This window comes from Sinocyclocheilus rhinocerous, unplaced genomic scaffold (assembly GCF_001515625.1).
Source record: "Sinocyclocheilus rhinocerous isolate Xijiao unplaced genomic scaffold, SAMN03320098_v1.1 scaffold883, whole genome shotgun sequence".
NCBI classification, from domain to species: Eukaryota; Metazoa; Chordata; class Actinopteri; order Cypriniformes; family Cyprinidae; genus Sinocyclocheilus; species Sinocyclocheilus rhinocerous.
The window spans coordinates 301,724-321,261 of NW_015627244.1; the positions used below are offsets into that span (position 1 = coordinate 301,724).

A 19,538-nucleotide genomic window follows, 5' to 3' on the forward strand; every position below is an offset into this window, starting at 1 on the left:
GAAGTTGCCACCAAGTCTTGCTCTGTTGCTTATTGGTCCAAATTTGTAAATACTCTTAAGTGGGAAAGTGTTTGGTTATTGCCTCACAAGTTTTTTGTTACAAACAAGGTAAAAGAAATCTCTTTCAAAATAATTCATAAATTCTATCCTGTTAAACATTTTCTCAGTAAGTTTAAGAAGGATATTGATGTTAGTTGCTCTTTTTGCTCTTTGCACCTGGAAACAGTCCCCCACATTTTCTGGCACTGTAGTTATGTAAAAAAAAGTTATGGTATTTAAAGATTTTCATTTTAATTTGCATTATGAAAATTTTATTTTTGGTTATTTTAATTTTGATAATTTGAATAACGAAGCTTTTGTCATTAATCTGTTTATCTTATTTGTCAAGTTTCACATTCATAAGTGTAAGTTTTCTAACAAAAAGCCCTGTTTTACAGTGGTTTATAAAGAATTGGAAAACTATTTTTGCACTGTTCAACATAGTACTAATAGAATGGCAATTAAAACTGTCCACTTGTGTTCTATCTTCAAAATCTTTGAATGTTATAAAGGTCCTGCATGTCTGTGATTGTAATTTATTTAAATTTTTATTTTTATTTTTTTCCTTTTTCTCTCTCTGTTGTCCCCCTGGCTGTTTGATATACTGTTTTGTTTTTGTCATTTAAAGCATAATAATAATAATAAGAAGAAGAAGAAGAAGAAGAAGAAGAAGTTTCCATTAAAACCAGTAATTCCCTTTCTAGCAGTAAAACCATTACAAATTCTGTGATGGTTTCTAATTTTTTTTTTTTTTTTAGCAGGGATGTCTGGTCTATCTGCTTGTGTAGATAAAGTGTTCGCAGATACAACGCTTATTAGCTTAAAAGCGCATTATCTTGTAACTGTACTACATTGCCTTAGAAAATAAGATCGAAAAAACACTGTTAAAGGGATAGATCACCCAAAAATGAAAATTCTGTCATCATTTACTCACCCTCATGTCGTTCCAAACCTGTATGAGTTGTTTTCTTATGTTGAACATAAAAGAAGATATTTTGAAGATTGCTGGTAATCAAACAGTTGGTGGTTGCTATTGACTTCCATAGTATTTTTTTTTCCTACTATGAAGTCAATGGCAACCACCAACTGTTTGATTACCAGCAATCTTCAAAATATCTTCTTTTATGTTCAACATAAGAAAGCAACTCATACAGGTTTGGAACGACATGAGGGTGAGTAAATGATGACAGAATTTTTATTTTTGGGTGAACTATCCCTTTAACACCTATGCTTAATGGTAATTCTAGTAAATATAAGAAGATAAACGTAACCAAGTAAAGGTACAAACTCAACAACTTACCCCACATATCTCTCCTATCTAAGGTGCAACTTCAAAACACTGTATAAGCAAATTTCTGCATGTTCACTCACTTGGTTTTATTTCAGATAACAAAAATGTTCCTTCACTGATATGCATCCCGTTCCACTTGAGTCCAGTAGGGGGATCTGTTTCCCATTTATGTTGTTGTGGAAACCATGCGTGACTCAAGTGCATTGTGCTCTGGATCTATAAGTTGACAGTGGTGAGTGAAAAGCTGTTAATTTCTTCACCCAGAAGAAAATAATTCCGTTTTGAAAAAGTTGGTTCTATCATTCCATCCCACCGCCTCTCATGCAATCGATTTTTCAGAGTCCTTTGACTTAAACATAATTTAGCTAATCACTTAAAAGGATGTTTCGTACAGTTCTCTGAACCGTTGACCGTTTTTGTAAGAGTCTAACACGATTAAGCCAAAATTTGTCTCTTTCCCTCTTCTCTATCACTCTTTCTCCCTCAGGTTGGTGAAAATACGTTTGTCAAATGCATGTGGATGGCATCATGTGAGAAGCTACTCAAACAAGGTTAGTGTAGAAGGGTACAAATTACATTTTAAACGTATCTAGTGATACTTCTCATTGTTTTCAAACCGGAAAGTAGAAAAAAATTGGAAAAAACGCAATTAACAAATTTATTTCTGTCTTCCATCCGCTTACATATCAGTAAACATAGGCTATTGTCGACATATCGTCTCAAAAATGTGTTATTCATGACCGCAGTGAGATCAGTAAACAATCTCAGGCACCAGACACAAGCCCTAAATCAACTCATTACATCATTTCTATTATTTATCTCCACTTATCAAAACAATGAATTACTCAGAAGAGACACTTGTATCACAGCTGTAGTGTTTTCTAATCTGACCAGGTCTTTTTTTTAACATATCTGTCTCCCTCTACAGTTTAGTCTATGTATTATTCCATGATACTACATGTAAATTGACCTATTTGTTGTGTTAAAGGGGTCATATGATGCGATTTCAATTTTTCCTTTCTTTTTGGAGTGTTACAAGCTCTTGGTGCATAAAGGTATGTTTTGTATTCATTTATTTTTGGTCAAATAAATGCAGCCTTGCTGAGCACAAGGCTTCTTTCAAAAACATTAAAAAATCTTACTGACTGCCAACAGTAGCGTAAGATATTATGAATCTATATTGAATTATGAAGATACTATTATTAATTATTGTAGAATTGTTAATTATAAAATACTATCCTTCTCTATTTTTAAATACATCTAACACATTTTAGTGAGATTAATGCTTGAAACAAGAAAAAAACTAAATAATTTAAGATAATAATTAAGATAAAAGTTCATATTTAGATATTTTCACTGCAAAACAAGACAAAAGTATTGATTAAGATTGATTAAATCTTTGCAGTGAAGTCCTAAATATTTAGTAGCAAAAACTGTCAGAAAAATGTGGAAGGTAGAAATTGCTCATTGAAAACTAAATTACAGTGAAAGAATTCTGAACTACCGTTATAAGTGGAATTCAGGAGTAAAATAATATATGATAACAAAATATATATATAAAAATACGGCCCTCAAAAAAACATAAGGTTCCACCCACACTGTCACATTCTATAGTTTGTTACTGAGATATTAAGAGTCTCACCCATCAGGATCTCGTCTTGCTGGCACACGGTTCTCACACAGATTTCTTTGTTTATCACATAGACTCTTGGAAGACTGCAGAAAACAGATGTCGTTCATTTCACATGCACCATATCAAATACAAATCTCTTTGTTCAGCAGAGGAGAATGTCAACAAGAAAGAGAAAGCAGCTTGAAATGATGATGTGTGTGTTTGTCAGTGATTTAGCCACCTGTAGAGACAGAGTGAATGGATGCATCTCTTTATCGGTCGATGAACAGAGTACATCCTGGTGCAGGGGTATGTTTCCTCTCTGCAGTCTGTGGGACACAGACAAGACTGCTATTGCCTTACTGTTGATGCAAATGGTGTACTGTATATACAAACTCATCTGGCGGTGGCAAAGCAGTGGCATCAGTGTCATGGATTTCTGGCAAGAAAAAGAAACACACAGCAAACTAAAAACATGTAGAGGAGACCAGGGCTAGTTGTCAATGAATATTTTTCAGGGTGGGTTTATTTTTGAAAGTCAGTGTCTGTATAGAGACACATAACTTAAAGTCTCTGCTACATAAAGCTATTGAACATTTCTGCTGTTATGGCTAAAAGATACAGTTCATTTACAGGGCATATAGGGGGTAAGTAGTAACAACAAGGACTTTTTTGGAAATACCTTTTTTGAAATACTATTTGTAATTAAAATAAGTAATGAAATACATTCTGAGTCTATACACAAGAGATTATATACACAAGAGAGACATTTTCTAAAAATGGTCTCATCCTTTCTGACTCCGATGCACAGTATTTGAAGGCCCCCAAAGATATTTCTGATACTTCTGCTGTTCATTTTTCTTTTCTTTTCTGTTTTTTGTTTGTTTACACAAACTATATAATTAAAAATGTAAAGACAGAAATATTTAAAATTATATTTATAACAATAATATTTGACTAAAATGATTAAATAAATTCCACAATTCCATAATTTTCAATAACTGTTCTCCTTTACACTTTTTATTACAGATGAATTTACATGGCTTTTCTAGTCAGTTGTTCATCTTCTAGTCATTTATAGGACTTTTAAAATGATTTTAGATTTGCAAATAGCAATTTCAACCCAATAAAATATTTACAACTTGACATAACTAGAAATTTTATATTCATTATAAATGTTTCCTTGATTTTTCAAATACTTTATTAATTTCTAGAAATCTAGAAATCACACTAAAACCATTAGTTATGAATCACTATTTCATAGCCTTTTGGTAAAAATAAAAACAGCATAAATGGAAAAGTTAACATCTAAAATGATTAAATAATTACATTATTTAAAAAAAAATATGACAGATAAATCACACAACTCATCCTTGGCACTCATAAAAATATCCATGTGATAATGTTTAGGACTTCTGACTCCTTTATAGTTACTGAGATATAATTATTGTGACAACTTCCCCATGGGCCTGGTCACACACACACACACACACACACACACAAGTTTTCACACAATTGTTTAACAAAACAGTTGAATTAGTGAACAAAACTGAGAATTACCAGTTTGCTGTGCCCGGACAGTAACAAGTACTGTGAGAAAAAATAGCAGAAAAGTTTTGTTGGCTGGGCATTCAAAAAGAATCATTCATTCATATTAATTAAATTAATTGGCTTCTGTTTTCGTGTTTTGATGGAATTACCAAAGAAACAACAGCATAACAGCACAGAGACTGGATAGCTGCCCATCTTTCAGGGTCTTCTTCACGGGGTCCGATCACAGCTCAGGGCCTGGAGAAAGCATGTTTATCATAACAAGCCTGAAAATACTTTCAGTGTGTTCAAAATTACAATGGATGAAATGGAAGCCGGTTTCCACTTTAGCATAAAAAAATAAAGGTTATTGTGATATAAAATATAAAATCAATACACTACCATTCAAATGTTTGTGGTCAGTAAGTTTTTTTTAATGTTTTTGAATTCTGTTAAGGCTGTACTTGATAAAACTTTTTTCACTATAATTTTGTGAAATATTATTACAATAACTGGTTTTATATTAATATGCGTTAAAATGGAATTTATTTCTGTGATGCCAAAGCTGGATTTTCAGCATCATTACTCCAGTCTTCAGTGTTACATGATCCTTTAGAAATCATTCTAATCGAGAAACATTTCTTATTGTGCTACTTACTTTTGTGGAACCTATTTTTTCAGGATTCTTTGATGAATAGAAAGTCAAAAGAACAGTATTTATTTAAAACTGACTAGAGTCATTCGTCCATTCAGACCAATTGCGAATGCAATTTTGTTTTCTGTCAGTTATCAGACCGGTCCCAGTGTATCTGTGTGCCAGCAGAGCAGATTTCCTCCTTAACACGCCATGTTGTCAAGACTTTGGAAGTCACCACTTCCAAAATGTAACCATTTATAGACATCCTCGAAAGACAGAACAAATGAATTCTAAAAGAAACACTGCATGAGAAAACAGAACTGCAGATGGATGAAACCTATTTAGATTTCCATTTGCCTGTGACTCATGCAGATTCTCATTTATTGATGTCACAGAACATGAGTTCTCTGTTCTCAATCGCTCATTAAAGAGATCAGTTACAGCTGTTCCATCCTTCCAGCTTTGTCTGTTTCCTTCTCTCTCCCCAAGTCTTTTCCTCTAAGCCTGTGTTTCTCGGTGTCCAAGACATGAGCTCACACTAAAGAATGTGCATTCCCACCCCTCTCTGTGGACTCAACAACCTCACACACACACATGCTTACATATACACACACAGATGCATAAATTCTCGTCATTTGTCATAAACACATATGTATATGCATTCCCTCAGACCATAGTTTTGCCTGAGGGAGCCATTACATATTCATAACCTGACAACTCAACTGTATAGTGCACATTTGCATCAACACACAGCAGACCCTCACGTTCTGCATTCTCTTTAATATAAAGTGTGCATTTCTTATACCGCTGCATGTTGTTTCGAGAGGAATGCAGATTTGTACATATTTATCTCATCATTTATCTACCCACATTTGCTTCTGTTTTACTATGTGTTAAAAGCATTGACTAGATGATGTGTTATATGATGATTGTAATGATGTCATATTCTCAAAAGAATTGGTTTTTATAATACTTACGAATTTCCAATCCTCTGCTGCTCCTTGTGTTTTTCAGAATCCTTTGGCTTTTACTTTCCCCCTCCCTTTCTCTTCCCTCCCCACATCATCCCTCCGCCTGTCTCTCTCTCTCTCTCCCTCTCTCTCTATTAGTCATTCGCTCTTCCCATTTTTATCCAAATTTTGAAGTTACGTGTATACATAGAGTTTTGCTATAGGTTTTATACTATATAAAAAACGCCATGTTTCATTTGTTTTATTGATTCTTTTCATTGCATTAGGTCAGGAGAGGACACAACTGAGAATGTTATAAGGGTTCATCCCACACTTAATTTTGTCTTGTGCCTTTTTAAGCAGCCTTGCATTATTATGTCATATATAGATCTTTGTGTTTTGAATACAAATATGCATGAATTAGAGATTTCTTCAACAATGTCGTTATTATCATCTGGCAGCAGAGGTCAGCACAGAGCACTGATTGGCTGTTCTGAGCATGTCTGACAGCCAACTATCAACATGCATTTTCATTGGATGGAAAAGAACAGATTTGACATTTTCATAACTCTTTTTGTGGTCTAGGGAATAAAACTTCCATAAAATGAATTATAATGTGAATAATTAGAATATAAATATAAAATGTAAATATTATTATAAGATTATTAAATAACAAATATTTTGTATTTTTTAATCTGTAGTTTTGTCTTGCTTTCAAGTAACAATAGCTAAACATCCTTTATGTGTACATTTTTTTAGAAAAGCATTAAATTAGAGTAATAAGACTTTTCTTGAATTATTGAATATCTTGATTTTTTTTTTTTTTACCTCACCAGCATTTTTATTCTTGTTTCGAGCATAAATCACACTAAAAATTATTAGATTTATGGAGTAAAATGGGATTTTATAAGTGTAAGATTCTCTGAAAACAATCTTAATCCTTTTAATATTATTTAAATTACTATAAGTTTTGCTTACCATAAATTGATCTTTTTGATTGATCCAAATTGATTTGGTTGTGTGTTGACAAATGAATCCTAAAATTTTGGATGGACAACCAGAAACTTTGCACGAATAGCGTAAATTACATATTTTGGTGATGTGTTCACAGCAACTGATAATGTTACAGCTACAATAATCTTAACTTAATTATACAAGGTGAAAATGTATAGGCCATGTGACACTTTTGCACATCAGTAAGTAACTTGCACATTTTTTGGTAAGTTTCTAAGTAATTCATTTTTTTTCACAGTCTGTCAAGTGACCCAGATTAAAGTACCGGTAATTCACAATTTTCTAATGTAGTTTCACTATTGTTAGAGAGTGTAGTGCTCCTACGGTTAATATTTAAAGACAACATGCCAGATTCACGTCATACGGTTAATCTTTACAGAGACCATATTAGATCATATTAGATATTCTGTTTTAGGGCTGGCATGTAAATGTAAGGAAAGTTACCACTGCTGAAAATAAACAAATACTGACTCCCTGGCCCACCACCTCCACAGGGATCAGAATGAATTTTAATTGGGGAAACCCCGCAATGCCTGGGATTGTGCAGTCCTGACCTGTAAGCTTATCTGGTGCCTCCTTTAGGCCCAGTCAGACAGTCATCATGCAGTTGACACAACACGGCTGCATGATTTCCCAATGTCCATACTGTGCTATGGGACGATAGTAGGGGTGTAACGGTACACGTATTCGTACGCATGTAAACCGAACGAATACAGTTTTTTTTTTTTTTCTCCGGAAATTCAAATAATAAATGGCGTTTTGACAGTCTTTGATGTGGTACACCGTTACACCCCTAGACGATAGTCTTAACTAGGTCGACAAACTGAGCACCAGAGGTTGACAATTGACAATTTGACATATGGTGGCATGGCAGGAGAGAGCCAAAGCTGAGCTAGTCCATCCACGACCTGACAACCAAACGGTGGAATTCTGTGTGCTTCATCATGCCATATGGGGCGGCATGAGGGAGACACGGTGGGTCCTTGTGTTGACCACAAATAGATAAGCGTGCCAGATTGGAAATGCAGTATAATATTCTAACCTGTTTATTGGAGGAATGTATCTCCTTACCCCTCCCCAAAAGAGCTTAACTCCCTTCAGTTTCCACTAAAGAAAGATCTCCTCGTTTTCATGGGTTCTTGTAAACATAAATTACTGTATTTCTTCTTTTGGATACTACAATTGGCTCTGTCTCACAGAATCGCTTACACTGACATCTATAAACTGGGCTGAATGACAGTTTATAATAGAAAGTTTATTGTAGTAAGAGGTAAACTGAGATGCTTAGGCATCATAAATCTGTGATATTATGGTAGCTGCGAGTATAAAACTAGTCTTTTTACAACCCCAGGTTTAGAGTGACCCTCCAGTGCCTCTTGTAAATAGCAAATTGAAGTAGCAAATTATAGGCTGTGTACATAGCATAGTGGCATACTATTACTTCTACATGGAATTCCAGTTATGATGCTTTAACACAAAATTGCATTAAACATGCAAAGTAATTTTTCCCCCCTTTTTCCTGAGATGATAACTACAAACCGGTATTCCATACATACACACATACATATATTGTTTTTAAATGTAAAGATCATTCTTATAATTATTTTTGGTCCATTGTATGCCAGTAGGTGGAGACAAGTCTTTTCAGGCTTAGTTAACCCTGGGTCATTCTAAACCCCAGGTTAACAGAATCCTGGTTTATCTTGCTTCATATTTCACATTGCTTATTATTTTCTTGGAGTTAACTGTTAATCCTGGGTATTTATAAGATGACGTTTCGCACTGTATATTCCTAAACCTCGGGTTAACGATCTCATTTGCATATTTGCAGTGTCAATATCATTGATTGGACAAAGGCAGCATGCAACCTCTTTACATAATGACTCTAGCATTGCACATATTAATAGGTCTATTAAGTTTTTCACTCCAACTCACGTGTTTTTCATCACCATTTGTCATTTTTTCCCATGAAATGCTGAAACAACTGTTTATACAGCATGCTGTTTTTCCGTAACTGTCCAAGCACATGAATTTGAGGCATGTGCAGTATGTAATAATGACAGCTAGTGGTTGAAATGGGTACTGCGGTCTAAATTCAAAATATTGTTTCTCCCGCCTCCTCCTCAGACGTGACGCTCATGCGGGTTGTCAGATTGAGGACACACAACACTAACTAGTGCAACTGACAATGGAAGGTGACGAGCCTTACACTGTAAGGTTATGAGTTGATTTATCCGCATTTTAATATGCCTGTGGTAATGCTTTTTAGGTCAGGTAGAATGTGTGATCTCTGACCCAGTTCGTTTGCTGTCTTCCATGGCTGCAGTATGCTGTGTTTTCTGCAAACTGGCAACCCAGGCTGCCGAAATACTATTGGTGGAATAGTATTACTACAGAAATACTAGAAATACTACAGGCGGAATCACAAAGACTAAAACAACAACAGGCATTCCGACACTGAATGCACATTTTCAAAGCAGAATAACTGGCTGTAGCATTGTTTTTTCAGAGAAACAAGTATGTGAACTTAACATGTATCCTGAATATCTGCAAATGTATTATGGTGTTTTTATGCTTTAGTACAGTAAAAAATAAAAATAAAAATACATACAGCAGCGAAATGTGATAAGTATTCTGAGTGAGTCATTGAATCATTTACTCAGCCAATTTGTTTCTAGGAAAGAAACAGTTAGCTCGTAGATGCTCAGTGGTTCATTCTGCTGTGGCTTGGCTATATTTGGACCTGTTTTCAATGGACTGCGAATCTGCTGATTTTGTTAAAAGTAATCAGTATTTGCTGCTGTAAATGCAAACGATCAGTTTCATATGTTGACTGCTATTGATCAAGATTAACCAGTTTGTATATTGATATGTTTGTGCGATGTAATCATTATCCCTGCATTCTGCTGAGGTTTGTAGCAGGTTCTGCTAAACGTGTTGCTGTCCTTGGCTCTGCTCTTACCGTCCAGCTCTTCTCCTGTCATTTTCATGATCCATTGCGCTCTATCTGTGTCTCCCACCACTCATCAGTTGTTGTGTCCTTCCATCCAGCTGTCCCCTGCGGAGTCTATCCCTGTCCACTGGAATTTACTGGCCATCAAATCTCTGTTTATGACATTGTGCACATTTGTCTCATGTCTGAGATTCAGTTTTACTAGCTGCAAAATTTATGAAACTAAAACTATTAAGATACATTTTTTATACACATGCAATATTAAACTGAGACCTATGTGTTGTTTAAACAGGTCTCGTAGGTGGTGCCCAGGTAAAGGTTTATTTTTCAAAAAGACAAAAACTAAAAATCATCATAGATTGTGCATCATTCAGAATTAAATTAAGAACTAAATGCATTTTAAATGGCATGAAATAGAATTTAAAATGAGGTGGTAATGAAAACCTTTTCTAAGCGTTAGTCTCTCAATTAACCAACTTGACTATGTTAGACCAACACTAAACCAGTGCTAACCAAGTTTAGACCACATTTAACACAAAAAATTATGCTGGCCTAAGCCAGTACTATATTAGTATTGTTTATATACTATTCATTAATATTTTTAATTACATTTATTTTTGTTTTATTATTTTTCATTTTAATTTTAGGTTGTCTTAGTAAATATGTTTTTGTAATTTTTTTATTATTTTTCATATTTCTATTTTGCTTTAATTGAATTTATTTTTAGTTTAGTTTAAGTAATTATAGTAAATATATTTTCAACATTTGGAAATTTTTAAAGATAAAGTTTTTCATCTAATACTTTATTTTGTTTCAGTTTTATTTCAATAAACGAAAGTGACTTGTAGTAGTTTTAGTTTTAGTTCACTGGTTTAGTACTTAGTTTAGTACACTGGCCTAACCTTTTTTCCCAGTTAGTAAACAAAGAAGCAGGAATAACTTTATCTGGTTGCAGAGCTGCACTCCTATTGGTTACTGCCGACTAAATGCTGCTCATTTGCATAAAACTGAGCTCAACTTTGTTGCATCGCCAGTGGTTTCTATTGCTTGAGTCATGAAAAATTGTCAACTTTTGTTAAAAGAGAATGATGCCTGGTCCCTTTGTCACTTTGAAAGCCTCGTCTGTTTCATTGGCCGTGTTACCATTGAAGTTCCTCTGCAGCTATGAACATTGATGCAGATGCAACTCTACTGATATTGTGTATCTCTGAACTGTGTTGGGAAGCAGATTTCCAGAAAGCTGATGGCATGATGTGACACTGATTGATGAAACATAATATTCTTTCGCTTTGTCATCTATAAGAATACAACAATATCATCAACTAATGTAGACTGTATTAATGCATGCAAAATGAATGCCTTGTACCGAACCAGAGAAGGACAGATCACAATGTTTCATAGGAGAGATGAAGAGGTGGTGTGAGGGAAAGTCAAGATGACATTGAACATGAACAGGGAGAGAGACACAGGGTGCAAAGAGGGGACACAGAAAGGTGCTGATGTGCTCGACAGTCTAAATAGATGGACCTGAGGCTATTTATAAAACCATCTGCAGAAGGGCTCACATAGGCCCCATAGTGAAGGCCAGAGCTGATATAATGAATCTTTAGGATTCATGGAGGGGGTCAGAGGAAGACTAAATGAAGGAATAATCAAAACACTGAACAATGTTAGAAAATAAAATCAAATACATGAACTGTAGGTTGCAGACAATACTGAGTAGTAAGATTATAATCTAGATTACGTAGTCAGATTCAAAAAATTAAACACATGTAATCTGATTATTTTACATTTAAAATACTTAGTTACTTTTTTATTGATTACGTGATTATTCACAAAATGACAGTAAATTCTTCATAATTTATCATTCCTCCACAATCGTTTAATTTTCTATCTAAAAACACCTATTGCTGTGTTTGAAAAGTCTTCCATTTTTTTTTGGAAGTGCACATAATTACACATAATTATATATTACTATCTTCTTCTTTTTTTTTCGAAAACATGAAAATGGACAAATGAATTCCCATTTTGTATTTACATATAATGCAATGATTCCCAAATTTTTTTGTCAGCTGAACCTTTTTGACATTATATAATTACCTGAAGTACTCCCTGAATTTAATAATAATAAGTATAATAGTATAATACAGTTTTGTTGATGGTCACATGACATGCAGGTAAACAAATAAAAAAATAGTTTTTTTTATTTTTTATTGTTTTAATTTTTTAATTATTTATTTAATTTAACATTTTTAAAGATTTAATAATCACCTCTTATTGACTTAGTAACCTCCTGCTGGTTCCTTCATAAACCCCAGTTTGAGAAGTCCTGACATAATGAAATGTTTAATGCACTTGTTAATAACAAAGAATGGAATACATTGTCTTTCTGTTTGCATATCAATATAATATCAATAAAAGATATCCAATTCAAATCAATGTTATAAACTAGGTCGAAGGTAATCTACAAGTAGCCAAAATTAATCAGATTATACCTAAAAATCTGTTATGTGTTTACATTACCAACTACATGTATTTTGTAATATACTACAATTTGTAAGTAAGCACTGGTTACAGAAAAGACAGGGTGGTCTTGATGGTGCAACAGTGTGGACAGCTGGAAAGTTGGAGTCGACTACACATATCTGAACTGATCCAGTCAATCCCAGAACAACACTAACCTGACACCCGTCCCATTGTACCTGTGTTTGCTTAACATTTCACACTTCTCTTGTCCTATTCAGAGTGGAGCAGAGCTGTATTTGAACCAGCCTGTCAATATGTCTGCTCTGAAGCGTTATAATGCATGATGAGGTCGGTATAGTTTATCAACAAATACTGACGTAAGCATGTGGATGTCAACTTGAAAGTGCATATTATATAACAGACTGAAGAGAGTAAATGTTTATATAAACATGTATTGCCATGTACATTAAAACAGCTTGTTTGAGGTAGAAACAGTGTTTATGTATTCCACCCACATCTGTTGAGCATTATTAATCTACACCTACCTATTCCTACCTTGCTCTCTACACGTTAAATGAATACTTATACATTGCACTTGAGAAGTCTGTATTGTTGGTTTTAGTATTACCAGCTCAATATGAGAAACACTGAATTATTGTGGCCAAAGTATCTGAACACTACGTCATTCTTGAAAGAAAAATTGTCTACTTAACTGTGTCCAGACACTAATAATCCAAAAAGAAATAAAAAATAAAAATCCTCAGAGTCCTGAAAAATACATTGTTTCCACAAGCAGCAACTGTTTTCAACATTGATAATACAATAATAATGTTTGAGCACCAAATCAGCATATTCGAATGATTTCTGAAGGATCATGTGACACTGGAGATTGCTGAAAATTCAGCTTTTTTGTTTTAAAATAGAAAACAGTTATTTGAAATTGTAATAATGTTTCATGTAACAATATTACTGTTTTTGATCAAATAAATGCAGCCTTGGTGAGCATAAAAACTTCTTCCAAAAACTTTCAAAAATCAACCCCAAGCGTTTGAATGGTACCGCATTTATATCATTTTAAATATAATTTTAAAATATATAATTTAATATATAAAATATATTAAAATATATTATATGTGACCAAATTATATATAAAATCTCAAATTTAGAATAATTATAATATAATTATATGTCATTTTTTAAAAATGCAATTATATTAATACTTCTACAATTGCCCAAACACTTTTTGGGGCCACTGTCCAAGTGTCAAGGTTCTCCAGTTTTATAATAAAACAATTTTTTTGATATAAAAAAATAATATTCCAAAATATAAACGCTATATAAAATCTTGAAAATAAAGTGCATCTGTTTATAATATTGCTGTCGTGCGCAATCTTTATCTCTCCCTCCGTCCCAATATCTCTTTTTCCCCTTCCACCCCTCCTCTCTCATGCATCTTCTTGGCCTCCTCTTGTGCCTCCTGCTCTCTCCTCATCTCCTCTTTCTCTGTCTTCAGTAACCAAGGTCCCCCGAGGTAAGACAGGATCTCATCAGGCCCGGGGCGAAGCCGGGGCAGCGGGTTCAGCAGCTTTCTCAGCAAGGTGAGGACGAATGAGCTTAAAGAGTCAAACTGCGGGGGCACATCAATTTCAGCCTCATTCTCCTCCCTCACAGTGTCTTGTGTCTCCTCTCTCTGTTTGATTCGGTTGAACCAGTCTTTGTACTTGCAGTAGGAAGGGTCATCAGAAGTGCTCTCCTCCCAGGGGAAGCAGCTCGTCAGCAGGCAGTATATGAGGATCCCCAAAGCCCAAGTATCCAAACTGGGCTCAACGGACATCCAGATGTCCTCCGCTTCCTCTGCATCGCTGACTGTCTTGGCGCCCTCCACCTCGGGCACACAGAAAGGGGAGTTGTACCACACAGCACGGACCTCGGTCCCCTGTGCTCGCGCCAGGCCAAAGTCGCCCAGTTTGACCCAGCGACAAGCACGGTCACACAAGAAGATGTTCTCTGGCTTTATGTCACGGTGCACAAAGCCAAGAGAATGGAGATGAGACACAGCACCACTCAACTGAGACATCACACGCTGTGCAGACTCTTCACTCACCCCCTCCTACAGAAAAAGAGAAAGAGATTGCTTTTTATATATACTGATTATATAATTATTATTTTATAATTTGATATTGTTGTAACATTATACATAAAATGTTATTTTATAATAATAATTATTGACATTACACATAGTATTGTTTATTTATTTGTTGACTTGTATATTTATTTATTTATATAACACCTTATTTTTCCTTTTTTCATTTTTATTGTTATTAATATTTGTATATGTCAATTTATTATTATTATTATATTGAATATTTGTTTATTTCCATTTCTGGCACCTTATAATTTTCCTTTTTTCCAATAATATTTCCATTGATGTTTTATATTTTATTATTATTATTATTTCTTTCTTTCTTTCTTTCTTCACTTACAGGTGCATCTCAATAAATTAGAATGTCGTGGAAAAGTTCATTTATTTCAGTAATTCAACTCAAATTGTGAAACTCGTGTATTAAATAAATTCAATGCACACAGACTGAAGTAGTTTAAGTCTTTGGTTCTTTTAATTGTGATGATTTTGGCTCACATTTAACAAAAACCCACCAACTCACTATCTCAACAAATTAGAATACTCCATAATTTTTGTTAAATGTGAGCCAAAATCATCACAATTAAAAGAACCAAAGACTTAAACTACTTCAGTCTGTGTGCATTGAATTTATTTAATACACGAGTTTCACAATTTGATTTGAATTACTGAAATAAATTAACTTTTCCACGACATTCTAATTTATTGAGATGCACCTGTATTTTTTCTCATTATAACTAATATTGTTATTTTTTATTTTATTTTTTTTATTCCACCTTATTTACCCTTGTTCAATATTATTACTATTTGTATATTTTCATTTATTATTATTATTTTGTAGAATAATTTGCCTATATATTAATGTAATTATATATTAATATAATTTTTCAATTTTAAAATTAATCTTGTTATTGCAATTATTATGTTTGTTTGTTTATTTATTAATTTATTTTATCTTATTTGCTTGTTTTTCATTATTGTTTGTTCAATTGTTGGTGTTGTTATATTGATTATTTATTTAAACATTACTGGTACCTTATTTTCATTTATGTATGTATGTATGTATTTTTTTCCCTTTTAATTCATTTGTTGTATGTATTGATGCTTTGTAAATATTATTTATTCTAATACAGCCCAGTAAAAATGGAAAGAGTGATGAGATGACGGAAGATCTGTGTGTTCTGTATTTAATCTGCTCTTCAGCGGTGCACTAAGTACTCCCATTAAACAGCATTAATGTATCAAGGCTGATGATAGGAGCTGTTGTTTTTGGCAGGAGAATGAGAACAGGGAGTGAGGATATCAGACAACATGTACGTGCCTGAATAATCAAAGATACATTGTTCCCTGGAAAGACATCACTACGAAAAATGCTCCTCACATCACGCATGCATCATAATTTTCCACACATCACGCATGCATCAAACTTGATGGTGAGTAAATGATGACAGAATGTAACTTTTTGTGAAATTAAAATCAGTCAAGTCTACTGTTTTACTGACCTCTGACACGATGACATCATACAGGTCGCCATAGAGACCAGCCTCCTGGGCAAAGACATAGTGAGAAGGAGTGGAGTAGAAGATGCCTAGAGCCCGTGTTAAAGAAGGGTGTGTGCAATAGGAGACGGAGAGATTGTATTCCCGCAGGAAAGCTTGGAGAGTGGTGGAGCGGCGGGGGAAGAACTTCAGAGCCATTGGGGTTCCTGGAAGTTCAGAGATCGCTAAAGTAAGAAGTGCTTGTAAGAAGAACACCCTGTCTTGTTTGTCACAGTGCTCAACATGAACCAAACAGGTGAGCACAAATCAACTGACCTCTCCTCTGATGCACCGCCAGCATCACCTTGCCGTACGAGCCCTCTCCCAGCTTTTTGATGAGCTTGAAGTGCTGTGATGTCACCAGTGGTGTCATGGACTGAGCCGTGAGGTAGCACAGCTCGTCCAGTTCTTTAGGTGCAGTCTGACAACAAAACAACAGCAAAATTGTAATCATGCAGTGATCATTTTCAATCAGTAGGCTGTGTGAAGCCTCCACTTTTGTTTTATGTAATCTTTGTAAAAATTTACGTTGACAATTATTAAAAATAAGCTGATAAATATTTTCATGTTATAACCGATAAATAATCAGTTATTCAATAATCAGTTTTTAATCAGTTATTTTAAATGCAAATTGAATACAAGCATCTCAAATTTATAACACGGAGTATACAACATGGATATCCATTTATTAATATTATAAATCCTAATAAGCCAGACAAATTTTTTTTACAAAATAATACAATAAATGTATTTTTAAAAATCATTAGTGTTTTTAAATATTAACTTTAAGTTAATATTACATGACTGCAAAGGTACTCTAAATAGAAAATGTCAATTTGTAATTGAACAAGCACATTTAAATACCCAATATCGACCTATGATCTCTAATATTAACAGATAACCAGTATAGTATATATTTTGTAATAATAATTGGCTGACAGTACATTATCCCACTTATTATATGGTTGCTTACCAAATAAATAAATGGGCATGAAATTAAAGAAAAGACAAATTGGTTTCTTGAGACAATGATCAATTAGGCAAGTGTGCCTTGTATTCCAGAGAGCTGTGTAATAATAATAGCTGAACTTCCCATCTGTCAGTTCTTTCACCAGCCTTCACCTTTATGTCAGACAGAGAATGGTCAAACAATACCATAAGCCCATTAACACCTTGACGGCCCTGAAATAGCTTGGGTGTATATTACAAGTGTGTTTTACATAACACAAAGCAAGCAGCTCATGTTTACATTACACCCTATACGTTTATAAGGGACATTTGTTGATTAAAGTTCCTAGAAGTGTGGGTCACCCCAGTCCTATGTGCGTCTGTGTTCGTGTTTTTACTATGCAAGTCTATGTAACCTTCACTAACGCCATGCAGCTGAGGAGCAGCACCATGCGCTTCCAGAACCATCAAAGACCATGTAATTGTGGTATTCAGTTACGACTTTATATGTCTGTGATGTAGGCCCGGTGGAGTGGTTGTATGAGTGCGTTGCTAGGCACTGAGAACAGCCTTTATCTTACTGATAGACGTCTCTGGCAGTGGCCTTTGATAGTAGACGTGCAGGCTCTAGCTTGTTACATTTTCCATGTAACCTTCATGTCTGTAATGTACAGTAAGACTAATGTTGATTTTAAAACGGAATTTTAAGAATATCCTCTGCGTTTTGCTGTTAGGCGTTACAAACTTTTTTAGGACGTTACCCATTCAACCCCTTGTAAATCAGTTTTTGAAACCATATCACAATTATCTAGCATTGATTAACCATTCAGAATACTTTTGAAAAACAAAAGTATAGTAAATACTGCAATATTTGCACATAGTGGCTATCTATCTATCTATCTATCTATCTATCTATCCATCCATCTGATTGGTTTTAGTCTCTTACACTCACCAGTAATAGTGTGAAATATTATTACAATTTAAAATAAAATAACTTTTCTATTTGAATATTTAAAATGTATTTTATTCATGTGATTCAAAGCTGAATTTTTAGCAGCCATTTCTCCAGTCTTCAGTTTCACACAATCCTTTAGAAATAGTTATTATAAGCAGATTTGGTGCTCAGTTATTATCAATTATTATTGATAGTCAATTAATATTAATGGCTCTTATTCTTTTTATTATTTTCTTAGAAACCTTTGATAAATAGAAATTTCAAAAGAACAGAATTTATTTGAAATCAAAATCTTAAATAACATTCTTAATGTCTTTACTGTCACTTTTATTCAGGTTAATACGTCCTTATTTAATGTGACCTTTTTTATAAATGTTTTTTTTTTAAATCTTACTTAACCCAGATTTTGAATGTGTATCATGGTTTCCACAAAAATACTAAGCAGCAAAAACTGCCTGCAATATTGATAGTAAAAGAAATGTTTCTTCAGCACGAAATCAGCATATTATAGTAATTTCCAAAAGATCATGTCACCGAAGACTGGAGTAATGACTGCAGAAATTTCAGCTTTGCCATCACAGGAGCAAATTACATTTTTTAATATATATATTTTAAATACAAAACAGTTTTTTTTAAGTTGTAATAATAATTCACAATATTACTGTTTTTTTAATGTATCCTTTTTGAGCAAAACATTAAAAATCTTAATCAGAAACTTTTGATCAGTATTGTACATATATACTGTGAAACTCAACCATCCTTTCCCATTTAATTGCAGTGACAACCCTTTTTACTTTTGTATTTCAAAATGATTTCGAATGGGTTATCAGTGACATGCAATTGGATATGTGCAGCGGAGAACGGCTGGAACGCTTCATATTAACCACAGGTGTATAACACAGCTTTAAAGGATCTAGCAGGATAAAACCTGAAATGTTTTTCAGTCATGATTTACTTCTGTAAAGCTGCCATTCACACACCATTAGTGAAATCAGCAATGAATGTTTTCATTTGTTATATATTAACAAGTGGTGTTTTGTGAATGGCGGCTTTAGATTGCATGGCATTTCAGGTTTTATCCTGTTAAATCCTACATATAGCCCATATATATGTGTGTGTGTGTGTGTGTTATTCTTACATATTTTTTATATTATTTATTCATAGTAATTCTGGTAACAATTAGGTACTAGTTAATGTGTGTTGTTATGAAATGGAAAATTTTCCATAAGAGCAGTATTTGACTCACAGTCATTGTCCAACGCTGCAGGTCTTTCAGGGCGTCTTGTAAACAGTCAGTTTCTCTCTCACTGTCTTTCCCATCTGTACAGGACTGAGATCTGAGTCAAACTGTCTGTTGCTCGTTATCAACATACAACTGAGATCGACAAGCAGTTAATCAGATGTCACCGTGCGAGTGTGAGTGTCGGTTGCTACAGAGTATTTTTATCTCTGTGCTCTCTCTCTC

The 19,538-nt window shown here is 34.0% G+C and overlaps 2 protein-coding genes across 2 annotated transcripts; both read right to left on the bottom strand.

The window, feature by feature from the left end:
- Nucleotides 1-2,931: 2,931 nt before the first annotated feature.
- Nucleotides 2,932-6,167, bottom strand: LOC107724932 (microfibrillar-associated protein 2-like). The gene is made up of 6 exons (XM_016534034.1): nt 6,087-6,167; nt 4,643-4,730; nt 4,503-4,532; nt 3,343-3,381; nt 3,184-3,271; nt 2,932-3,046 (listed from the first exon to the last, which is right to left on the bottom strand). Exons 2-6 carry the CDS (start codon nt 4,686-4,688, stop codon nt 2,932-2,934), a joined length of 318 nt encoding a protein of 105 aa, XP_016389520.1. The 5' UTR covers nt 4,689-4,730; nt 6,087-6,167.
- A 7,579-nt stretch (nt 6,168-13,746) lies between these two features.
- Nucleotides 13,747-19,538, bottom strand: sbk3 (SH3 domain binding kinase family, member 3). The gene is made up of 4 exons (XM_016534099.1): nt 19,320-19,538; nt 16,447-16,591; nt 16,135-16,337; nt 13,747-14,602 (listed from the first exon to the last, which is right to left on the bottom strand). Exons 1-4 carry the CDS (start codon nt 19,323-19,325, stop codon nt 13,886-13,888), a joined length of 1,071 nt encoding a protein of 356 aa, XP_016389585.1. The 5' UTR covers nt 19,326-19,538; the 3' UTR covers nt 13,747-13,885.

Coding starts and splice junctions, on each gene's coding strand:
- LOC107724932 (XM_016534034.1), bottom strand. CDS start 4,688: ATGGGCAGCTATCCAGTCTCTGTGCTGTTATGCTGTTGTTTCTTTG. Junction 3,382..4,502: donor TGTCCGGGCACAGCAAACTG/GTAATTCTCAGT, acceptor TTTTCTTGCCAG/AAATCCATGACACTGATGCC. Junction 3,047..3,183: donor CATTCACTCTGTCTCTACAG/GTGGCTAAATCA, acceptor TGTTTTCTGCAG/TCTTCCAAGAGTCTATGTGA.
- sbk3 (XM_016534099.1), bottom strand. Junction 16,338..16,446: donor GGCGGTGCATCAGAGGAGAG/GTCAGTTGATTT, acceptor CTGAACTTCCAG/GAACCCCAATGGCTCTGAAG. Junction 14,603..16,134: donor ATGATGTCATCGTGTCAGAG/GTCAGTAAAACA, acceptor CTTTTTCTGTAG/GAGGGGGTGAGTGAAGAGTC.